Source organism: Hydractinia symbiolongicarpus, chromosome 1, assembly GCF_029227915.1.
Source record: "Hydractinia symbiolongicarpus strain clone_291-10 chromosome 1, HSymV2.1, whole genome shotgun sequence".
Classification (NCBI taxonomy): Eukaryota; Metazoa; Cnidaria; class Hydrozoa; order Anthoathecata; family Hydractiniidae; genus Hydractinia; species Hydractinia symbiolongicarpus.
In genome coordinates, this window is record NC_079875.1 from 19,728,976 (window position 1) to 19,752,213 (window position 23,238).

Here is a 23,238-nt window from a genome sequence, read left to right on the forward strand (position 1 = left end):
CTATACTCGTTCTCAAGCAAATTCAGGACAAGCTGCGTTTTGCCACAGCTTGTCGGTCCAGTAAAGATTGCCGTATGCGGCTCCTTGACAATGTCTAGAGTCATTTTATTTTAGGTCCTTCGGGTCACACGAACCTTGTAGGGCGCTTACTTAGAGATGAAGCGGTTACCTTTTCTAATGTTCTCGCTTGCCCACATTGGTTGGGTATTTGTATAGTGTAGTCTTCTCGTTGGTCAACTATTTTGGAGGCATCATGGAACGCTTATACCACCCTTGTTTCATCGCGTAATCGTCGAATAATATCGCTCCTGTCATATAGCCAGCGAGCTTTAAGCCGTCCTCCATATCCATCTTGGCCCCCGGTCTAGAAACTCCCAGAGCCTTTTTCGCGCCTAGCGCTAAGACAATAGTATAGGATACTAATCTGACAGATTCCCACAAGGAATCGACGACTTCTTTCTGATACTCTTTGCTGCTCATTTATTATAGGTTATCGCATCTTGAAAATGTCAATTTTTGAAGGCTTTTGCTGCTGAGACGGCCCTTCCGCACGTGCGGAGATGCTAGGCTTTATATAATATACTGCCACGCAAACGGCAAGTACGGCAATACCTCCAGCGCCATAGAGATATGCACTGAACTTGTGAGGACCTGCGACAAGTTCCTGACCCTCTTGCGAAGTACTTGCTGGGGTACTTGAATTCTCACTTGTCTCGACCCGAGCAGGTACTTGCTTCAACTTGGCCTTGTTCTTGCGATTCCATTCAGCAAGTCTCTTGCCAGCAGCAACACGACCCTCATTCTTCTTGGTTATGACTTGGTTAGATTCACTCATTTATTTGTAAGTCGTGAGACGTACAAATACATCAAGACGGCTTCTGCTCTGCGAAACTTGGTTCTCCTGTTGATCCATTTATTTCATCCGGAAAAGGCGGCACATCTTCTCGCAGTTTGATTTGTGCTTGACGCTCCTCGGCAATTTCCCTGAATTTTTTCCAGTTCAGATGGTTGAAAACTGTGCAAAACAGAGAGACGGGAGCGAGCCACAGTCCGCACTTTTCATACATGTATGACCCTGCAACTTCCATCGGAGAGTTCCCTGTGAACAATTTCTCCGTTACATTACCAATCAACTCTGAAGTCGAGTTTTGAATCAGAAAGTTTGCGTTTATGTCGCTCATCATGGTCTGAAAATTGTCAACACCTGACATTTTCGACAGCAGTTCTTTTGCTGCTGATTTTTGCGCTTGTGCCTCGAGGTTCTTCAAGAGGTTGTCAAGTTGTTTCTCTGTCGCTTTATCCAGAAACTCAGGCGTTTACTGCTTTTTTCCCAGAGAGTTGACGAGACTCAAGTTTTGCTTGACTTTTTCCCGCTTTCTCATTGCTGGTGTGTCTAAGACGTCTAAAATTTCATTCAGTTCTGACATAACTTTTATTAGAGAGGAAAACTTGCAGTAGACGTACAAAAAACTTACGTACAACATTACCAACAAGAGTTCAAGTATCATTTTTATTAATGCATTTTCGTGATCAAGACCATGCTGAATGCAAACAGACTGTTTGAAACAGAAAATTTTGACATTTTGAAAACACTGAGACTATGTGTGTGAGATGCAAATAAATTTTTGAAGCATCCCGCGAGACTCAAACATCCATGGTTTAACATGGTCGGGATGCCACACCCTGGTGAGCAATTCTTGCTTGCAAACCAATCCAGGACTGCTTCCATGTGCAAAGGTGAACCCACTTTGAGCTTGAAGTCGCTTGTCATCATCAACACTCAGCGCAATTTTGTTCAGCTTTTCGGTGAAAATCTCGTGTTTTTGACTGGTAAATCTCAGTTGCGTGCGATACAAATTTTGACAGGTCTGCAGGCTGTTCAAATAGTCTGCGAACGTGATCTGTTTCTTGACGACACACTTTTTTGTACCTTTTGCCTTCTTTTCCACGTATCCTTTGAGTGTCTTGTACGCATACATTTTTGACCTCGATGCAACAAATTCGATCATGATTTTGCCACCAAGTACATCCTTCATTAAGCACAATTTTTTCTTGTTTTTGCCAATAGGCAAGGGACGTTTGTCTTCGGGACTGTAATTCGATGTGTCAAACCTTGATTCAACGTCACCTGCGATATCTTTATAGACATCGTCTGTTTTGATGTGGTAGACGAAACTATCTGTGTCCATGTAGCAAAGCTTTGCGCCTGCACCAAACTTCGGCTTGATGTAGTCATAGTGAAACTCATACATCGTGAGTTTGCTCAAGTCCAAGATGGAGAGGCCGAGGTAGACAGGTTTGTTCATGACGACCTTCACTTTGTTCATTTCCATTGCCACAAATTTCTTGTCAAATCTTGATGTGCTGTGATAGTTTGGAGCTGATGCGAGCTTCTTGCGCCTCCATTCCGTTGTCACCAGTTTGATGTCACGGTGCTTGCGAACGTTCTCCATGGTCTTGCCAAACACGCTATTATTCATCAGCTTAAAAAAGTCTTTCTCAAAGTCATTTTTGGCATCCTTTCGCAGCTTTGTGTTCATGTCAATGTAGGGCTTCAGCCAAGCACTTTGCTTGAACTCAATGACTCGGTGCACCCTGGTAAGAACCAATCCATGCTGCAGTGCCTGCTGCAATTTGCGAATGTGCAGCACGTATTTTTCCTTGTCAAACACATTGCACGTCAACTTTTCACAGTCGTTGTTCAGACGCATCTTTTCAGGCAAGAATGGAAGGTCGTTGTGGAGTTTGTGCAGCTTTTTCGGGTAGTGGACATCCACTTCAAGAAAATAGCCATCATCTCCATTTTTATAATTTTCTATAAAAGCTTGAGTAAAATTTTCGAGGTCTTCACGTCACTTAAAGCCGTGTGTTGGCAGCTTTTGTGACATGGCACCTCCGTACAGATTGTTGGCATCGATGTACAGCAGATACGAGATCAACAGGTTGACATCAAACAATTCCCCCATGTACGGATTGTTCGCCTTAGCATGGCGCTTGATTGCTTGGCAAATACCACCTCTGAGCCCCTTTTCAACCATCAGTAGCATGTCGATGTCTGTGAGAAGCTCGAGCACTTGACCAGTCACTTTAAGAGCTGCTTTCCATGCGAGGCCTGGAGCAGTGTAAAAATACGCTGGATCAAGCTCGTAGATGTTTTGACAAGTGTCTCGAAAATTTTCAAAAACGTCTCCTAAAAGAAGCGTGTCGCTCATCACGTAGAGATCGTGGTACTCTCTAAGGTTTTTGATGTTGAAAGCCTTCCACACCTTTTGAGCATGCTTGTAGTCGTTTTCGGTGATGTTTTCAAGGTTCAAGCTGCTGTAAAATTGTGCTTTTGGAGGAAGTGCTGTCTCTTCAAAACGCTCCCACGCATCCATGTATTCGTAGGAGTAAACACCCTTACGCAGCAAAAGTCTAAAGTGCTCGTCATTGCCCTTTGCATGCTTGAATGTGTTGGAAAATTTCTTTTTCATGGAGTGCTCATTCAGTTCCACCGTCTTGTAAGAGCAGTAACAGGTTTGGCACTTGAATTGCGCCTTGTACTCTGAGTCAATCTCGATGAGTTCCATGTTTGATTTGCAGTCGTTGCAGCTGACACTTTCACTGTTGGTTCCAGCTAAATTATCCACAAGGCTTGACAGTGAGCTTTGCATAAACCTGCAGCTGTCGATGAACTTGATTTTGCAGGTCGTGTTAATTTCCACTTCTTTCATTTGGTTGGTTTTCTTGTTCTTCTTCATCTGCCTCAGCGGTTCGCCGTCTTTTCCTTGAAATGTGACGGATTGCTTGATGGAGAAGCTGATGTATTTTTCGCTGTTTTCACCCAGACATTCAAACTCGTGGCTTTTGAATTCCCTGGCCAGTTGCTTGATGATGATGTGATCGTCATACCGTGAGCGATTGTGCATGACCACCGGATTCTCGTTGGGGATGTGATATTTTAGGTTGCACGAACTGTGTGCAGCTCCTCGATACTGACCAGTGTAGTGGCAGTGATCTCGAACTTTGCGCATTGTGATGTCTTTGTTGTTCTTCTTGAACACTCCTTCGCAAATGAATTCTTTCTCTTCGTGTGTCAACTGGATCATCTTCTTCTGTGGATGTCTGATAGCTCTATTGACTTGATCTCTCAGTCCCTTGCAAAACCTTTCCATGCAGTCTTTTCCACGATAGTAGTTGGATGATTCTTCAACTTCTCCATGTGCAAATTTGGTCATGAAGGCATATCCTGAAGCCACATGCTTGCTGACGTCTCTGGTGTGTGATTTTTCAGGGTCTCCATCACAACCTTGAACAGGTTCCAAGATACATTCTGTGTCTGCATGGATGACAAATGGCATTCTGAGCGACTTTTGCCCATCTTCGTGTTTGAGGACTGTTCCGTCTTCAGGCATGACAATCTCGCAAAAATCATGGTCCATGCACACCTTCATGTGATTGTCTCGTGTCTCTTGACTGCGGAATCCGTGCATGCAGTTTCGACAGTAATGATCACCTCGATGTCTAGATGATAAACCGCGCATGAGCGCAGAGTATCTTTTAATGGCAACGTAGTGCTTTTTCCCTCCTTCTTGAATGATTAGCACATCTGCCACCTTTCTACGTGTCGTGTTGTGTTTCGAAACATATGCCTGCCCGACCTGAGAATCTTCTTCAGAAAAGTAGACATTCAGCGCCACGTTGGGGTTTTGCCTTTCAAACTTTTTCCAGTGTGTGTTGGGAGTTGGGAACTCGATGCCACTCCAATTGTACTGTTCAACAAACGGTTCGAGCTTCGAGATGCGCTCAGGATGTGCTCCAATGCCATCAAAATGGAGGGCTGCAATGACAGCCCATTTGAAGCACTGCTCGTCTTCATTTTTGGGATTGATGATGCAGTGCTTTTTTTGCAGCCATTCGGGTGTCTTGAACCATGATCTACCTCTCATAAGGTCAATCATGTGGCAGTGATGCGTCATTTCTGTGATTCGGTTGAAGATGTAGTCGCTTTTTTTGAGTTTCTCCGATGTCATTTCAAAGCGTTTTAGCAGGCTTTTATACATCTCTTCGATCAATTTTTCGATGTCGCTTCCTTCCATGATTGTGACAGCTTCACTCCATATTGGTTTTGTGAACTTGTCAAAAGGATTTTCCCTGTGCACAAACTCCACCACGAGATTCAGTTGAAACTTCCAATTCTGTCTAGTGTTTTGCAAGTCTGTGATGACTTTCTCCACATGTTGTTTCTGTTGATCCAGGTACTGTTCAACACTCACCACTTGACCTTCTGGTGTTCCTTCACTTCGGAAATGTCGATAATTACCATCAAATCCACCTTCCGTTTCAACAGCACTGTGATCCACTTCTTCCACTTGTTCTTCTTCCACAGCAGCGTCTTCAACGGTGGCTTTCAAGGCTTGACCGTAATCAAGTCTCTCCTTAGCCTTGTGGTATAATAAAGAAGCAGTTTTACGCACACTCTGCAGTCTCTCTGCGAGTGCATAACGTGTTGCTGCCACTGGTGCAGATACAGCGCTATATAATTTACTAATTGCATTTCTAAAGAAACTCATTGCTTTATTATATGTTGGAAAATTTTCTGGGACGCTGGACATTTTATTTTATGTTGTGACCCTAACCAGGGTGATAACATTGCGTTCATACGAGAGTGCTGCAGCACAGCGGTAATTGCCCGCGGTATTGACCCTTTGCGCAGAGGATCAATATAGCGAGGAAATAGTGCTGTCTCAGACCCTTGAAATTGGGGTTTTGAGTGAAAAACGACGATAAGTCGAAAGTGTCCTAGAGAGCTCCACTTTCATTGTGTAGAGGAGTGCGAAATTCTGAGGGTAGTCAATTGTCAGAATTGTGGTTTTGTCCAGAATGAGGTTTGCCACAAGCCTGATTACCAATTTTGCGGTTGCAGACGTGGGTGAATTTACATTCTGTTTTCTGGCAACCTTTTTGGCGGTTAAAATTACGACATATTTCCACAGCGGAAGAAGTATGTGTAGGAAACCCTGAAGACGATCCTGAGGCAGGTGAACCTGAATTTCCCTTGCTTAAGGTACTGGAAGGGTTACAGACAGGAGGGGAGGCCCAACGAGGTATAAGCATCACTTCATGCAAATGGCTATTGTCAAAGCTCCATGGATAGCCATAAGTGTGCTGAAGAATTCGATATTCATTTTCATACTTTAGCACAGACTCCCAGGTGTACTTTCTAGCCAACTCTAAGATCTTAATGGAATAAGACAAATAGTCACGTAAATCGGACGAGGTTGGCAATCTGGCAGCAGACAATAATTCATAAAAAATTCTCAAATTAGCTATGTTATATTGTTCCATGGAAAGAGATTCCAGTCTTGGCTTCTTATTTCCAATGGCCAACATTAGCGTAGTTTGCGAACCAGGATCAGTAGAAATAACTTTCTCCTGCTCCACAGGACGAAGCCGAGAAACAAAATCGACTATACGAAGTGGCTTACCATTTCCAGTGCTTGAAGAAAGTGCAGAGCGCAGAAACAATTCTGAACTACGGTCTTCTTGCTGGCGAAAAACATCCGATAGGGAGCGTGTTTGTTGTTGTGACAAGACAGTGCGATTGGTCAACAAATTGGTGGACTGTTGCGGAGCAAGCAAGGAAGCAAAACAAGATGGCGGTGGTACGTCAAGAGGCGAAGGGCGGAGATTGTCTTGGACACGATTGGTTGGATTTACAGTGTGCTGCAACAGGGAAGTGCTTAAAATTTGTGCTGGGCAGGCATTTCTGGAAGAAGCTGAGCGAAGCCTAGCTAACTCTGATTGTCGAGCAGCAATCTGATTGAGAAGGTGTTGCTCTTCTGTTTGTAAACTTTCCCTTAGGGATGGCTCTTCCTGTTCTAAGACAGCCAGCTGATTTCGAAGAGCAGCTAGCTAAGACGGTGAAGAAGATTTGTTTGGGTAGTTTAGGTGAGACTGCAGAGGCGAAGATCTTTGGATTAAAGACATTGGGTTATTAGCGATAGTTGAGGAAAGTGTTGAAGCAGCTGATGTGACAGTGTTGGTAGCGCTAGAACGACGACCTGGACAGTGACGACTGGGAATACCAAAGTCGTGTAGAGCCAAAAGTGCCTTGCAGCCAGGACATTTTGGGATACGTTTCTTTTTGAGTGTGGACGATTCCTCAAGAGCGACAGACATTGCAGCAGATTGGAAGGTTTGAGAAGTTGAATCTTCATCTTCTGAGCCATCTGGCGTTTGAGTAGGTGAGATAAAATATAACAGCATCCATATAGGTGATAAATTCATGTTTAATTAGCCAAAGATTGGTTTGATTGCAAATTGATTGATTAGATATAAGTAGATTAATAAGCAGCAGACATAAGCATAAGAAAAACTGCTAGAGTCACAAAAAATATGAAAATAAAAAAGATTGATTTAAAATTAATTTGCTATATCTATCCTTCTCAGAAAAAACACTAACCCGAGACTTTAAACATGACTAGATTTTTAAACGTTTTTGATTAAGCACCTTGGGTTAATTGAAAACATGGGGTATATACCCCAATTGAGGTAGTATTTTGGGTGGTTTTATTTCACAGACCAGATAATTACAGTGCTCTTCTTTGCAACTGACCATTTTTGCAGATAGCAACCGTCCCATTCAATTCAGACTGGATGATTTTTATTAACAATAATTTCACATGTAAACAACCTGAAAAAAGGCTTTCCCCATGCAAGCTTCTCACAGAAAATCTTTTTTTCCCCTTGGCGGTGATTCAATATGGGCAATTGAATATTATCATAGCCCCGGGTTAACCCAAGCCATGTGAGGGAATTTGGGGAGATAGCGCACTGTGTGGACCGTTGGATGTTGCAGGGAGTTGTCTGGGAGAGCGCTGACCCTAATTGAGTTTGCGTAGCTTAAAAGAGAGCATTAAATACTCCAGGACTCCCCATCAAAGCCATGGGCCCTCCTGGAAATAAAAGACGGTGTATATCCCTTGATATTTGTGAGGCCAGCCATGTAAAATATGCACGTCTATATCCATCTCTATATTGGTTATAATTACCAAAATAACATGGAAACAAGACTAGCAATTAATTTCGAATGTAAATAACTTGGAAAGGAGGCTTTTCCCTGTCAAGGCTCTTCTGTCAATTTTTTTCCTGATAAAGTTGTTTACAAGGATCAAATAACATAGAAACAAGGCTGCCATATTTCAACTACTGCTCCTCGGCATGGGCTTGTGCCACCCAAGGTAGATTGGGAAAACTAGTAAACGATTAAAATGTGTCCGTACCTTTCTTGGGAAAGAGAGGGAATATTCAATGATTACATGCGCTCAAAATTCCTTTTGACAAAAAACTGTCATAATTACAAGAGGAGCTTCAAAAACAGGTTCACACTTCCCTTGGTCAACACGGAATTTGGCAAAAAAGCCTTCCCATTTTCCAGACCAAGTGACCTGTGATGGAAGTTTTCGTTTAAGACGTCCATCTCTAATGTATTTGGCAAATTCTAATGGAGATCACTTTTTAATTTTTGTTTTTTATTCTTTTTATTTTCAATTTTCACAGAATTTAAATGTTACTATGTTTGATTAAGCTGAGGCAGTCTAAGGTTTATCATTTTTTGTTTCTTTTTTGTTTCTTTTTTGTTTTAGTGGCCCCCAGTGGAAAGAATCCACTAACTATAGGTTTTTGTGATTTTCTGGGCTTGCCACTTTAAATATATTATTATACATACAATACAATGTATATACAGCTAAACCTGTATAGCTATGAAAGATAAGTTGCATTATTATGTGTGACAACCATTCTTTAGAAACTGCACCTTAAACAACATTGCCATTCTTTTCATTAAAGGTGGATTTACAGTCATTCGTCGTTCGTTCAAATAAAGAGAATGCAAAAAATCTATTTGTTGCAAATGAAAGAACAGGAAAAACAATACGGCACATACCAAATAAGACATTCATTTTAGTTTGGTACCACTAGTTATATATATAGTTACTTTACTACAGCACATTTCAGCACTTTTCCATATTATACTGAATAATAAGATATTCAATGTTTATATATTAAATATTGCCCACAAAAAGTTAAAATTTTGTTTCTCATCAACTTTGTTTTAGCGAGTATCATGAATAGCCAAAAAAGGAGCCAACAAGCTCTGGCAAGGCTGCATGGTAATCTGGTAGGGAAGGATGAATAAATTTTTTTTTGCAAATAGCTGGCACGCACATAGCGTAAGCAGAAGGTTTGTACAATGGCCCCTATAGCTCACTTCTGTTCTTAATAAAAACACTTTTCTTCTTAGTCAAAACACTTCTCTTCTTTCCTCCAAAATCTTCTCTTCCGATCGAAACACTTCTCTTCCAAAGTGAGAAGCACTTCTCTTCCATGAACTCAAAAAATTCCCAGACCTAATATTGATTCAGCCGGATTTTGATTTTTAAATAAATGACAACCCTCGTCCCCAGGCACTTTTGCCAAAATATGATGGATGACGGTGAAAATCCCTGGTGGCAAGGATGAATAAATGACATACCAGCTCGCTGCCATAAAAAAGATCAAGTGTTCTTAGTAATTAATAACTCTCCAAAAATTTTGTGTGTACGTGCACCACTCACATATTACTTTATAGATAAAAATAAATTGTGGTATTCCGTTGTTGAGGCATTTCTTTATCTTTTTCAATACACACACAAAATTCTAACCAGGCTGGTCAGTATTCTTATTTTTCTATTGTTTTCAACAGTAGAGCTATCGTTCTTAAGGTGGTGCATCTCCTTTAGAAATTTTTTTTAAAATATTGGTTTCATGAAGTAAAATATGGGTGGTAAGCAATATTTGTGATAAAAATAAGTCAATAATAGGTTTAATATTTTTTTTTCATAATTAATTATGTACTAATCAGCATAATTAGCGTTAATTATACGAAAACTTACAACCTACATAAAATGTGTTCTGGTCAAGCTTTTTGTTTCAAACTTGCAGGGGTCATTCTTTATATTTATATACTAAAATGATGAAATTTTATGGGTTTTTTTTGGTATGCCATTTTGAATATTTGATTTAATTTTGTCAATAATATGACATCTTGCGACAACTTAAAACTTATTTTAATAGTGGCTGTTTCTCTTGATTCTAGTACATGTCCTAGCATGTATGTTAATGAAACTTCTCACAAAATTTCAAGGAAAAATCTTGTTCAGAACTCTAGATATGAGATTTGATATAAGTAAAAACGCATAAAAGAGAAAATCGCACTTAAAAATTACAAATTAAAAAAACAAAACTAAAAATCTTGGTAAATAAATTTTGCCTTCAAATGCAACATTAAAATGCCTGTGGTGCATAAGTTTCACCTTCTGCATGCTTTTCTGCATCTATAAATCCTTTTCTAACTGCTTATAATTTCTTTCTACCAACTCCGCGCCTTATTAATTTCAAACTCATGTTATGCAAACGAAGACTGTCTTTTCGTTTTGTTGCCAACCCCATAAACCTTCCACACTTTATTCCGCATCTCTATAAAACACCATATAACCCTGTAACACCAATATTGAACTCAATAACTGCAGAATTTTTTCTTGACATCAGAGTTACAACGCTGTTTATTGATGCGTGTCCTTTTTTTTGCCATGTCGCATCCAGTGAAACCTGGCAATCTAACACAGAGTCGTCAGGTGCACCTGGAGATATTTTTTCCTTTGTTTCTTTAGCTGCAAGGAAAGTACTTTCCTTAGCAGTATCTCCATATGCATTATGCAGTACATTGTTTATATTTTTGTATGTCTTCGTTTGTCATGGGTGGCGGCATATTCATACAACGAGCAAAAGTTTTCATGGCGGCATGCCCCTTCCCAAGTTCACGAAAAGCAAATACTGTTCTCATATTAATGCTAGAGAATCTCTTGCCTGGGCCAGTCACGATTTCCCAAATCCTGTGAGGTTTCAAATCTTTCTGTTCATCCACAATATGAGGAATTTAATTCAAAAAGAAAACACAATTTCCTTCTCTTTTTCAGGTCCTAGAATCCTAGCCTAATATTCTTATAAAGCATATTCCTTATAATCAAGAAAAACATGTGATTTGCTTGGTTGGCACTACCATGACTTTGAGACTTTGAGGACTTTGGGCAGCCATTAATTCTGTCTATTGATAAATAAAATTAATTAATCTGTTACTAACACTATTTTCCCTAAACCTTTCATGACTTCATTCTTGACTTTCCTTGATTCCAAATGTGCACAAACCTAAAACAGTGTTATTCCAAAATTAAAAAAAAACTATGGTATCACATCGGGTAAATAACAAGCTAAAGAAGGTATGAGAATTGAAAAAATAGCCAAAATAGCTCTACTAAAAAGCGTAGCTAGCTAGCTAGTAGCCAAATATCAACTGGTAAAGCATTAATTTTGCCTAGAGCACAAAATATTTTTCTTATTTGTCGTATCAATCAACGTTATCACAACTTAGGCCACCATCAAAAATATGTTATGTTCACGTCCACCGACCAACTCGCTTGTGGTAGTAAAAACTAAGTCGGCAAGTCGGAAAAAACCCGGAAAAATATTTGTGAGCACGGTTATACAGTAGAGTCTCCATAACTCGAACGGCCAGGGGAAAAAGGAAACCGTTCGAGTTAAGGAGACGTTTGAGTAGTAGAGGTTTTCAAGTTTTTTCAAAATTTTTTCCTTATTTGCCTACCAGATGAACAAAAACAGTATATTAAGTACGCAGTCTTACTTATTGGAGGTTCTGGGTTGGTGAAATACAAAAACAGAGCGTTTTAGTTGCTTTTTGCTCAAATTTTTTGAAAAAAATCAGTTATGATTGTTTCCAATATCATCATAATCTCGTTTGATGTGTTTATTCAAGTCCTTTAGGGAAGCCACTTCCCCAAATTTCGAGAAAACGGTTAGGTCCTCAAGGACGGTGATTGCTGAACGCACTTATTCAGCCGTCGGTTTTGAAATATTATTCTCATCCTTGTCATCGTCATCTTTTTCATCCTCTATATCTTCCTCACCTTGAGTTCCAGTGATATCAGCAATGATGTCAGCAGTTTTTAGACTTGTATGGGATGTGCTCATTTCGATATCGAAATCAATAAAATCCTCAACTGATATGGTAGAATCGATATGGTCAGGAAACCTTAGTTTTATGTACGAGAGATCAGCATCGAGGGTTGGGATTGGGTCCTCTTCTACCTCGCTACTGGCAAGGTCTTTGAATGGATCGTCATCTTCGTTGATGGCATTTTCAGCAACCTTCTGGGAAATTCCTGATTTCTGAAAACATTTGGTAAAGGTTTGGTTGTCAATATCGTCCCACGCTTTTCTAAGCATGAACATAGCAGCAAGAATCGAGAACTTCGGGATATAGACTTTTTCATCCAATGCTTTTATCAACTTGCGGACTGCTAACGATCGATACTTCGCTTTCAGTGCACAAATGATTCCTTGGTTTATAGGTTGAGTATGCCACGTTGTGTTCGGAGGAAGGAAGATTAATTCTACCTATTCCAGCTTTTCGACATGAGGATGAGCGGTGCAATTGTCAACAATCAGAGCAATTTTTCGTTTAGAGACAGAAAATTTTCGATCAAGCTCGCGTACCCATTCTTCGCTCTCCAGACATTCAGCTCTTTTTTTTGCGAACGATATCGACAGGTTTGGCAGACTTTCCGATTACAAACATTGGTAAGCGCTCTCCTAAGGCATTGCCAGCAGCTAACCCAGTAAGTCTGACTTTACTATGCTTTCCTCCAGAGCACTTTTCACCTTTATGTGCAGAGATTTATTTAGAAAGCATTGGAAGAAGAGCCTGAATTCGTCGGCATTGAAAATGTTTTCCAAAGGATAGCGGGACAAAATGGTTGGTAAGGTTGTCTCTGACCATGGTGCTGTTATCTCCTCAGTGACAGATCTTGATTCGCTGACGAGGGGTTTTAAAGGATACGCCATACCTGAAAACATAAGATAAGAAAAATGTGTCTCTCCGTTGTTGTGTCAAGGTGATTAGAGCTTTAAGCTTTGCTTGATTCGAATATAAAAGATTCGACTTTTCTAAATTTGTTTACTTTGTTTTCGGAACAAACTGCTAAAAAAAGTATGGATGCCATGGAAGTCAAACAAGTCAAGAAATTAAAAGACATTATTTGCTGCAAGGAACTTCCCATCATTAGGCTTCTTACTTACGAAATCAACGCTTTTGTAATGGGTTATCATGTTTATAAAAGTAACTGGACACCCTCTACCGGAGACGAATTTTATGGTTTTATGGAACCGACAAATAAAATGGATAAATATGCAGTTGCAGTCAAGAAAAATGATGGAGAAGTCATAGGTCATCTACCCCTTGGGAAGTCCGGCCGTTTTGCAAAAGTCTTTTTTTGTTCTCAAGAATGACAGCTTCAATGTTTGCAAAATAACAATTACTGGAAAGTCATTAAATGCTGGTGATGGTTTGGTGATGGTTTGGGGATGAAAGTTCCATGCAAGTTATCCTTCATCTCAGAAAAAAAGTCGATTGATATTTTGCAAAATCAACTACCAAAGCTATTGTAATATTCATAAGATTTATAAAAATTTAAATGTAAAAGTATGTTTAACAACCTGGTTTTCCATTTAGCTAGCCACCCTTGTGAAGCTTGAAACGACTCAACACCCAGTTCTTCTGCGAAGTCAAGAGCTTTTTCCTTCAGAATCACTCCGCTTATCGGAATATTTTCGCTTCTCATCACAAGTAGCCACTTATGAACAGCCTTGTTCACATCTTCAATTTTTTTTCTTTAAACAGTTTAACCCTTTGTTAAACTGTTTAAAGATTTTTTCCTTATTTTTTTTCCACGTCGACAATGTGCTTGAAGGAATATTGAAAGCTTTTGCAACATCCTTTGGAACAGTTCCTTTTTCAAGCTCTTTGAGGGCACTGTATTTTATTTTACAGGACTTGTTATCAGCTCTACTTCTTTTTGACCCTGCCACAGACGCCATTGTCAGATTGCTATGAAATTCTGTTTTTGAAAATTGGTTGAGAAAGCGTTGTCGTTCGAAACATAAACAAAACATTCGAATCATGTATTCGAAAAATATAAGGCCCCCAACACACGTATACATTAAAATATGAAAACGATAAAGAGGTAAATGATCAGGAAAACTTATCAATTTTTTTCAAAATGCCACAAAATTCGAGTTATGGAGGTTCGAGTAGTAGAGGTTTTTTTTATAAGAGTTTATTAGGAAATTTTCATGGTGCCAACGAATTCGTTCGAGTTAAGGAGACGTTCGAGTAATAGAGGTTCGAGTTATGGAGACTCAACTGTACTGTTTTTTGGTCATGTGAACGACTTTATATTTTCCGACCGCCCGACCGTTATGACTGGGCAAGGCATCACAAGATTAACCAGGAGACCATGTTAAAGGGGATTTTTACGAAGCGAATTGAACGGCGAATTCGATCATTCATGTATCGTTCTGTGTTAAATGCCACTTCGCTAATGCCAATATAATTTGCCTCATACCATGAATTTTCTTCAGACATCAGATTAGGTTGGTAAACAATGCATGGTGTTAGGCATTGGTGGTTTAGGGGACATTCTTCCTTTTTGATGCAGTTGCAGTTTTGTTCTCTTTGGGAAGGTTTGGTGTTAATGTTTTTATTATGGGCATCTATGTGTTGTTTCATGTTAGGCATGCAATTGTAACTTACTTTAACATTGTTTCAGTTTGTGTTTTCGAGAAAAATGTTTGTCGATTAGCGATAAAAATTGCTTTGCGATTCTTGTTTTTTATTCTTGTTTGTGTATGTAAGTTTTTTGGAATAACCTGAGTTTTTGTTCTTCCTTAAGCTTATACAAAAATATGAAAAAGCCATAGTTTAGAAAACATTAAATGTAAATCTACAAAAATCAGTCATTTCAGTTGCATACCATTCTCTCCCACAAAAATGTACAAAAAATCAACCAGTTAAGAACACAAAAAATGTTCTTTTTTAGTATAATGATTTTTACTGCCCTTTACAAACAATTCCGAACCTAAATGTCAAAAAATCAATCAGCAAAGAATAAACTTGAATTAACAAAGATCATTATTTTGGAAACATTGTATACGGTTCGTAAACAAAAGTTTACACAAAATGTAAAACAGATTGGTTTTTGAGAAACACATCTAAATCAACAAAAATAATTTCATTCAGCATGTTGTATATTGCCATTACCCATCAATCTTCCACAAAAAGGTTATGAAACACATCAAAAATTTAAAAAAATCAGTCATTTCAGTGCATACAGTCATTGCCCATTACAAACAAAACAATAATAAATAACTTAAAACACACACTTTAAATTCTAAAAAATTCGTTTCACTTGTCATATTGCATGTGGTCCCCCTTGTAAAGTGCACAGGTAATGTGAAAAAAATTATAGATGAATTCCAGCGTGACGTCATTTGTTTACTTTTTAGCGGTAAGCTCCTTGGCTCTGGATTTTGCGTGGCAGGAAAAAAGATATTGAAGAAGAACTACTTTGTTCATCACTAACATACTGCCAAGCAGTGAGCGGGATTCGATCCGCGGTCCCCAGAACTGGGAGCCGCAGACGAACCCACTACACTACGTGCGGTAATATGTTAGTGATGAACTCAGATAGTTTATCCGGATGGTGTGTATACATATAGGTGAATATTTATCATAGCACATCCGTATTTCATTCTCAACAGAGAATGCTTCACCCCGATCAGATCTCTGATCATGACGGGCGAGTATAATGCGTGTAAGTCATATTGAAGAAGAACTACTTTGTTCATCACTAACATACTGCCAAGTAGTGAGCGGGATTCGATGGCCCGTGGGTAAATCCACGGGTTTGCTGGTCCTTTATATACCGCTTTTCGTATGTCTCGCTACTTGAAGTACCATTTTGCGTAGAGACAGACAATACAGCTATATTATTATAAAGATAGCCGGGAAACCCGGCGTCGAAATGCCGGGGTAAGCCAAAGTCAATGTGTGACCTGGCGTTGAACACTCTGTGGAGCGCTTAATAAGAGCCGGAAACTGTGCCACACGATCGGGTGGAGCGCTTTAGTACAGGTATACAGTATGCCGTAAATTAAGTGAATCACATACACCATTATAGTCTTGCGACTGCAACATATTTTTCACAAAATATTCCCGCAACGATAGCTGAAATAAAAACACAGTTTACAAACCGCTGTTACTCCATCATAGCAAAAACAATCATCAATATTATTTTATTTTGCAGGAATAAGTTTTTGTGAAAGTTTAAAATTTATTGTGACACTGGGCTAAGCGCTTAGTACAGTTAAACCGTGTTGCATAGGCGTCTAGGAATCATACACCTTTGGAAAAAACTTTCTCGCAGACTCTGTTTTAAAAAACACAACAGGGCTGAGCCGTTAGTCCAGGTAAACATTGTTGCACATCCGTACAGGTGTGATTACCTAGAAAGTTTAAAAATGAATTGTCACATTTGGTTGACCCCTTAGTACAGGTAAACCACGTTGTAAATGCGCATAGGCGTAACAGCCTTTACCAAAAACAACAGTCTGTTGTTAACACTGGGCTAACCGCTTAGTATAGTTAAACAGAGTTGAACATGCGTATAGGTGTAATACCCCTTTCCAAAAAAACATCATTGCAACTTCGGTTTTAATAAAAACACAGGGACGTTAGCTCCTATCTTTGGCTAAAAAGTGAGAGTATAAAAATGTTGTTTGGCTACAACAATATTCTTAAACAACAGACAGACGGAATACGGCTATTATTATAGAGACTAGACGTTAACCCTTAGAAAAATCCACTGGTCGCCTGTCCTTTATATATCGCATTTTGTGTTTCCATAACAAAAAGACAAACAGACGCACGAACAGGCAGACGACGCCTATTATTATAGAGATAGCCGGGTAAACCAGGCATCGCACAGCCGGCTTAAGCCACAAGTCAAGGTGTGATCCGGGGTTGGACACTCTGTGGAGCGCTTAATAAGAACTGTAAACTGTGCCACACAATCAGGTGGACCACTCCAGTACAGGTATACAGTGTGTTGTAAATCAAGTGAAGCGCGTACACCGTTATACTGTCGCAACTGCAACATATTTTTCATAAAATAACTTCCTGCAACGACAGCTGAAATAAAAGCAGAGTTTACAAACTGTTGTTACTTCCTAATTGGTCAATGTGATCTTAGTTTTTGTAAAATTTAAAAAATTAATCGTGACACCGGGCTGAACACTTACTACAGTTAAACAGTGTTGTACAGGCGTATAGGGATAATACCCTTTTGAAAAAGACTTTTTAACAGAGTAAATGTGTAAATAAAACATAGGAAACATTCCATTGCTAAAACAGGGTTGAGCGGTTAGTCGAGGTAAAAAGTGTTGCACATTCATACAGGCGTAATTCCCGAGAAAGTTTAAAAATTCATTGTCGCTATTGGCTGCCCCCTTAGTACAGGTAAACCATGTTGCACATGCACATAGCCGTTACAGCATTTTCAAAAGACAGTCCATTGTTAACAGTGGGCAAAGCGCTTGGCACAGTTAAACAAAGTTGAACAGGCGTATAGTTGTAATACCCTTTTCCAAAAAAACCTTCACTGCAACTTCAGTTCAAATAAAAACACAGGGAATAGCCTGTCGTTACCCGGGCAGCTACAACTCCTGCTCAGCCATTTTATTTCAAAAAGTTTACAGGAAAATAATAAAAGATGTAGCTACCTAGCTAACTGCATTTAGCATAAGAATTATTGCTTGGGGATATTGTTGTAACCAAACTGCATTTTATACTTTAACTTTTTAAGGAGCTAGCTAAATAGCCACAGCCTCAACGTAAAAATAAATATTGGCTAGGATAAAAAGGTCTAATAACAAACAGGACAACAATAATTAGGTTCTAGCTAAGCTAGCTAACTTTCAAAATCTTCGTTCCTAGCCAAACATCCTAAAACTGGTAAGTTTAAGATCTGTATGTGGCTAAAAAACGTGACAATATATTTATCCTAACACTGAAAACAAACAAAAAACAAATATTACAAAAATATAAAGCTTTCAGAAGATAAAAAAGTCAAACAAACCTTATATATAGCTTGACCATACACGACCATTTTTAAAATCAAATATATTGAATTGTTTTTAAAGAGAAAATCTTGGATTTTTTCTGGTCGCAAAATCTTGGATTGTTTTTTTTAAAGAATCAAGCGTCGTTATTAGTATACTATGCGCAACCGGTGAAAACAAAGTCGGCAAAAATATATCGCATTTGGTATTGATGCGCATTTTAAAAATTTCGTTTTTCCGTTACAGGACACGGCTTCGCGGACACACAGACAGACATACAACGACTATTACTAGCCATAGTTACCACTAATGCGCCCCGAATTACTAATAACGATTTCAAACATTCAAATTTAGAACGGGATTTAAAATTAAAATGGAAAATGGTGGACGTTTGAAATCTATAAAAACTGCAGTGTTAGAACTTATTATTTTCGTTATTTTCACATTTGGCTAAGGCTCTATCTATAAAGTTAGATCTTGATTAAATATATGTACACTTTAAACGCCTCTAGCCTTCTTGTTGTGTAATTTCATTCGTTCAAAAGACTTACGCATACATTTTTGACTTATCAAATCTCCAAAAATTCTTGTGCTGTAATAACAAATTGTGTCTGAAAGCTATTCTGCTGAAACATTTTCCGCCAAATATGACGAATATGATAGAAATGCAGTACGGAATTGCATAGAGGCTTGTGAATAAGCTTATTGCCCAGGGGAAAATTTTTAAATAAGAAGCCCTGCGACTTGAAGATTTCCGTCATTAGCCTAAAAGATTCTGAAATTTGAAGTAGACTTTAAAACGGAGAACAATGGGGTATATAAATACATCATAAGTATCCTAATTCTCAATTATTATTGTAATTAACGTAAAATATAACTTGATAAATAAAAAATAATTTTTTTTTTACATATATATAGTATATATTCTAAAACAATAGTTAAAACTTTAACTGGATTTTTTTATAACTGATCTCGAAAATTCCAGGATGCAGGATTGCTATGTATGAACTTCACGATTCGAATATATATAATAACTTCTGAACAATTTCAATGAATTATTACTCTGTTAAGTTACCAATAAAATCCTTAAAAATTTCTCTCGTTGAAGATTTTTCGAAAATGCTGATGGTGCATGGTTTCATAACAAATGATCTGAAAAAGAAAGTATATTTAAAATTGAGAAAGAAGAATACAATTTTACCAGAACTGAATTAATACTAGGTTGTTTAATTATTGTCTACTTATCTGATTTAAAGTTAGAATTTATTAAAAAGATACAAATCAATGCCATGTGATACACAAAAGGTATACTATATAAATAAAAATATATATATAAATTTAGTCAAGCTGGCTTTGATATCATTGTTAAACAAGTATAATATTAAGCAGGCGATACAAGATTTTCAAACCTGTGGACAATACAGGACTTATTTTGTTGAAATCGATTTATTGAATTTTACAAATTTGATTGTTTATTATCGAGGAAATTGATTGGTCATTGTTTTCGAATTGAATTGAACAAGTTGATACAAAAAAGGGTAGACACTCAATTAATAAATTTGTCAGATTTGATAAATCAACAACATCATTTATAATTTCAAGAAAAAACATAAAAAAGGGAAGAAAACAAAGAAACCTGTAACATACTGTGGGTAGCGTCTAGTTGTACTGCAAGGGCTAACTATGTTATGTTATTGGTTAATTTATCAGTTCAACTTGACTGTTCCGTGCAATGAACAATAATATTTTTTCATGATTCAACAAATATCTTTTTATATATATTCTTGCGGTCGGATTCGTGTCAACCAATCACGGGCAGCCATTATGAAATGGGGTACAAATGCCGTAATTAATGTTTTTGTGGTGAAATCTTCATAAATACAATACTGGATTTTTCAAGAAATTCTTTTTTTTTTGATCAAATCTTTAATATGTTTTAGATACTGCTCAATTTTTGCCATTTTGCGACATTTTAACGACGTTTTACTTGTAAATTCTGTTTAAGTAAGGTTTCTACTTTGAAGGTTTGACCGTGAAAAGTCCACTTTGTTCTCCATCAGATAGCAATGAAGGAGAACATTCTGACCGCAAGAATACATGATAGCAGCCTCACAAAGGTTCCTTTAGAAGTTATTTTACTCACCCAAAACGCCTATACTTTTTACGGTGTATGTGGCTTATCAGCACCCTTGTTGATAAAATTACACAGGGCAGGATAAAAGTTTTTTGTTGCTTCTGAAAAAAGGGACTCTAATGAAAGCACTATTTTGTGCAGTTCTAGCTTGATAGCTGTAGTACAAGTGAGAGCAGTTTTACGACTATTAACTTATAAAATGCCAGAATTTAAAAATAAGTATTTAGCTCCCTAGCTACATCATTAAAGCTATTACGACAAGCCAGACCATCGGGAAGGGAAGACCAACAAAATGCAAGCAGTTTTAGTCATGGCCATACACGGAATGTTCTGTTCTTGATTGACTTTAAATTGTGATGCATTTATAAATTACGGCCTTTGGATCAACGCCATAAACCGTTCTGAGTTTAATTTCATATAAAATATAAGTAATCCTTCTACTTACTGTTAACAAGTTTCGAAACAACTTGGACAAAGAAAAACAAACCTTTTCTTGAAGATAAATTCACGTGGGCTGCAGTGACATTTAAGCATATTAAACGAGACAATATTACAAAGCTTTAAATTAACATAACAAAAGAATCTCGATTAATATTTTTTATGGCAGTCAAATCATCAGAGACAACAAAGAAACCGAGACAAGATAAGTTTTGCTCGATCAGTGTTATTTTTGTCTTGATGGTACCAAACACACAGGTTGTGTTATATCAAACCTAGGTTGGATGTTCGAGCCGAAGTTCCCCCGCGAAGTTGAGAGTAAGAAAAAAACTTCTCCCATACTTAAAACAAACACTATATACCCGCGGTCCACTAAATGTGCGCCCCTTCGGCGGGGCGCAATTAAAGAGAGTAGCCGGGAAACCCGGCGTTGAAACGCCGTGGTAAGCCACAAGTCAAGGTGTGACCCGCCATTGAACACTATGTGGAGTGCTTAATAAGAGCCGTAAACTATACTACACGGTCAGGTGGAGCGCTTTAGTACAGGTACGCAGCATGTCGTTAATCGAGTAAAGCGCACGCAACACTATAGTGTTTCGGCTGTAGTGTATTTTTGAAAATATAACTCTACTGTAAGTTTAGCCAAAATAAAAACACAATTTACAACCATTTGTTACCCCGTCATAGGAAAAACAATTGGTCAATTTTATTTTATTTTGCGAAATAAGTTTCAGTAAAGGTTAACAAATTAATTGTGACATTGGACTGAGCACTTAGTACAGGTAAATCGTGCGACACATGCGTTTAGGCTTAAGACCCTATTCAAAAAAACTATTGAAGCTTTGGTTTACAAAACACAGAATACACTCTGTTGAAACGCCGGGTTAAGCCACAAGTAGCTGTGTTACCCAGCAACACCAGATTGAGTGATTAATAAGAACCGTCAACTGTGCCACACATTCAGGTAAAGCGCTTTAGTACAGCCATATAGTGTGTAGAAAATCAAGTGAAGTGCACACAACTTTATGGTGTTTCCGGTGTAATATACTATTCAAAAAATAACTTTCAACAACTTAGGTAAAATAAAAACCCAGATTACAATTCAATGTTACCCCGTCATAGCGAAAGCAGCTGGCCAACCTTCTTTATTTTTCAGGGAATGTTCCCGGGAAAAGTTCAAAAAAATGTTAAGCTGAGCGCTTAGTATAGGTAAACAGTGTGTACTTTTTTTCTGTAAAAAACGTTATCACAACTTCGGTTAAACAGAAACACAGGAAACAGCCCGTTGTTACCACCGAACTAAGCGCTTAGTACAGCTAGACTATGTCGCACATGAGTATAGGCATAACACCATTTTTAAAAAAACTTTATCGCGACTTCAGTTTAAAAAAAATCAGGAAACCGCCTGTCGTTATCAAGTTCAGTTAAAAAAATATATGCTCAGCAATTTTATTTTTCAGCATAAGCTTTCATAGCAGTAATAAAATTGGTAGCTGCCTATAACTGCATTTAGCTACTTTCACTTTTTAGCCAGAGGTAGAGCTAAAAGGAGCTAGATAGGTAGACCCAACTTCAACATAAAAATAAAGAACAATATACCAAACTGAATAAAAACTTTAAAAGAATAGGAATAAATAAAGATAGCTATAGCTAGCTGCTTCAAAATGTACGTTGTGTAGCTAGCCAAAAACTTAAAATTGGTTTGTTTAAGATTAAGAAAATGTGATGAAATATTCACCTTAACATGTAAAAACAAACTAAATAATCCTATAGGATAAAAAGTACTCAGAAGAAATAAGGAGGATTGAAAGGAAACCTACAAACTTCACACCATCACTTCCAAACCAAAATGGCCTTAGGGGTAGCATGTTTCCTCCCGTCGGCATGTTGAGGCCGCGAAGCACTTGGATTGGTCATTAGTGAAAATGGAGCCTCGTGATTGGTTTATTACAATGAGCGGCAAAGCAAGGCCGGTAAAAAAACGGGGTCTGCCGGGGATTCGAAATAAAGCTGCAGGGCCGCGGGGATTTTCGGCGGGTCTCGCTACTTGCTCCGCCATGTTGCGCAGAGACAGACAAAATACGGCTATTATAATAGAGACTAGCTGTTAACCCGGGGAAAAATCCACGGGGTCGCCCGTCCTCTATATATCGCATTTCGTGTTTCTGTAACAGGACGCGGTTTTCGCGGACAGACAGACAAAATACGGCTATTATTAAAGAGACTAGTCGTTAGCCCGTGGAAAAATCCACGGGTTCGCCCGTCCTTGTTATACCGCATATTGCGTGCGTCTCGCTACTTGCGCAGCTAAGCTAGCATTTTATGTGACAGACAGACGTATACAAGTATTATAATATAGAAGCCGGGAAAACCGGCGTCGAACCGCCGGGTTAAGCCACAAGTAACTGTTGTTGAACGCCTTGAGGAGTGCTTAATAAGAACCGCACACTGTGCAACCCTGTGAGGTGGAGCGCTTAAATACGGTTATGCAGTATGTTGTAAATCAAGTGGAGCGCATACACCATTGTAGTGAGGCGACTGTAACATATTCTTCAAAAAATAACTTTCCTGCAACAAAAGCTGAAGTTTACAAACCGTTGTTACTCCGTCATAAC

The 23,238-nt window shown here is 38.5% G+C and overlaps 2 protein-coding genes across 2 annotated transcripts; both read right to left on the bottom strand.

Moving 5' to 3' along the window:
* Window positions 1-1,316: 1,316 nt before the first annotated feature.
* On the bottom strand, window positions 1,317-5,594 carry LOC130661456 (uncharacterized). The gene is made up of 3 exons (XM_057461089.1): window positions 2,894-5,594; window positions 1,683-2,824; window positions 1,317-1,541 (listed from the first exon to the last, which is right to left on the bottom strand). The coding sequence occupies exons 1-3, from the start codon at window positions 5,592-5,594 to the stop codon at window positions 1,317-1,319; spliced, it is 4,068 nt and encodes a 1,355-aa protein (XP_057317072.1).
* A 4,346-nt stretch (window positions 5,595-9,940) lies between these two features.
* Window positions 9,941-18,180, bottom strand: LOC130645412 (uncharacterized). The gene is made up of 2 exons (XM_057451401.1): window positions 18,069-18,180; window positions 9,941-12,941 (listed from the first exon to the last, which is right to left on the bottom strand). Exon 2 carries the CDS (start codon window positions 12,325-12,327, stop codon window positions 11,926-11,928), a length of 402 nt encoding a protein of 133 aa, XP_057307384.1. The 5' UTR covers window positions 12,328-12,941; window positions 18,069-18,180; the 3' UTR covers window positions 9,941-11,925.
* Window positions 18,181-23,238: the final 5,058 nt, after the last annotated feature.

Coding starts and splice junctions, on each gene's coding strand:
- LOC130661456 (XM_057461089.1), bottom strand. CDS start 5,594: ATGTCCAGCGTCCCAGAAAATTTTCCAACATATAATAAAGCAATGAGT. Junction 2,825..2,893: donor TGCCAACAATCTGTACGGAG/GTGCCATGTCAC, acceptor ATTTTACTCAAG/CTTTTATAGAAAATTATAAA. Junction 1,542..1,682: donor AGCAAGAATTGCTCACCAGG/GTGTGGCATCCC, acceptor GTTTGCATTCAG/CATGGTCTTGATCACGAAAA.
- LOC130645412 (XM_057451401.1), bottom strand. CDS start 12,327: ATGTTCATGCTTAGAAAAGCGTGGGACGATATTGACAACCAAACCTTT.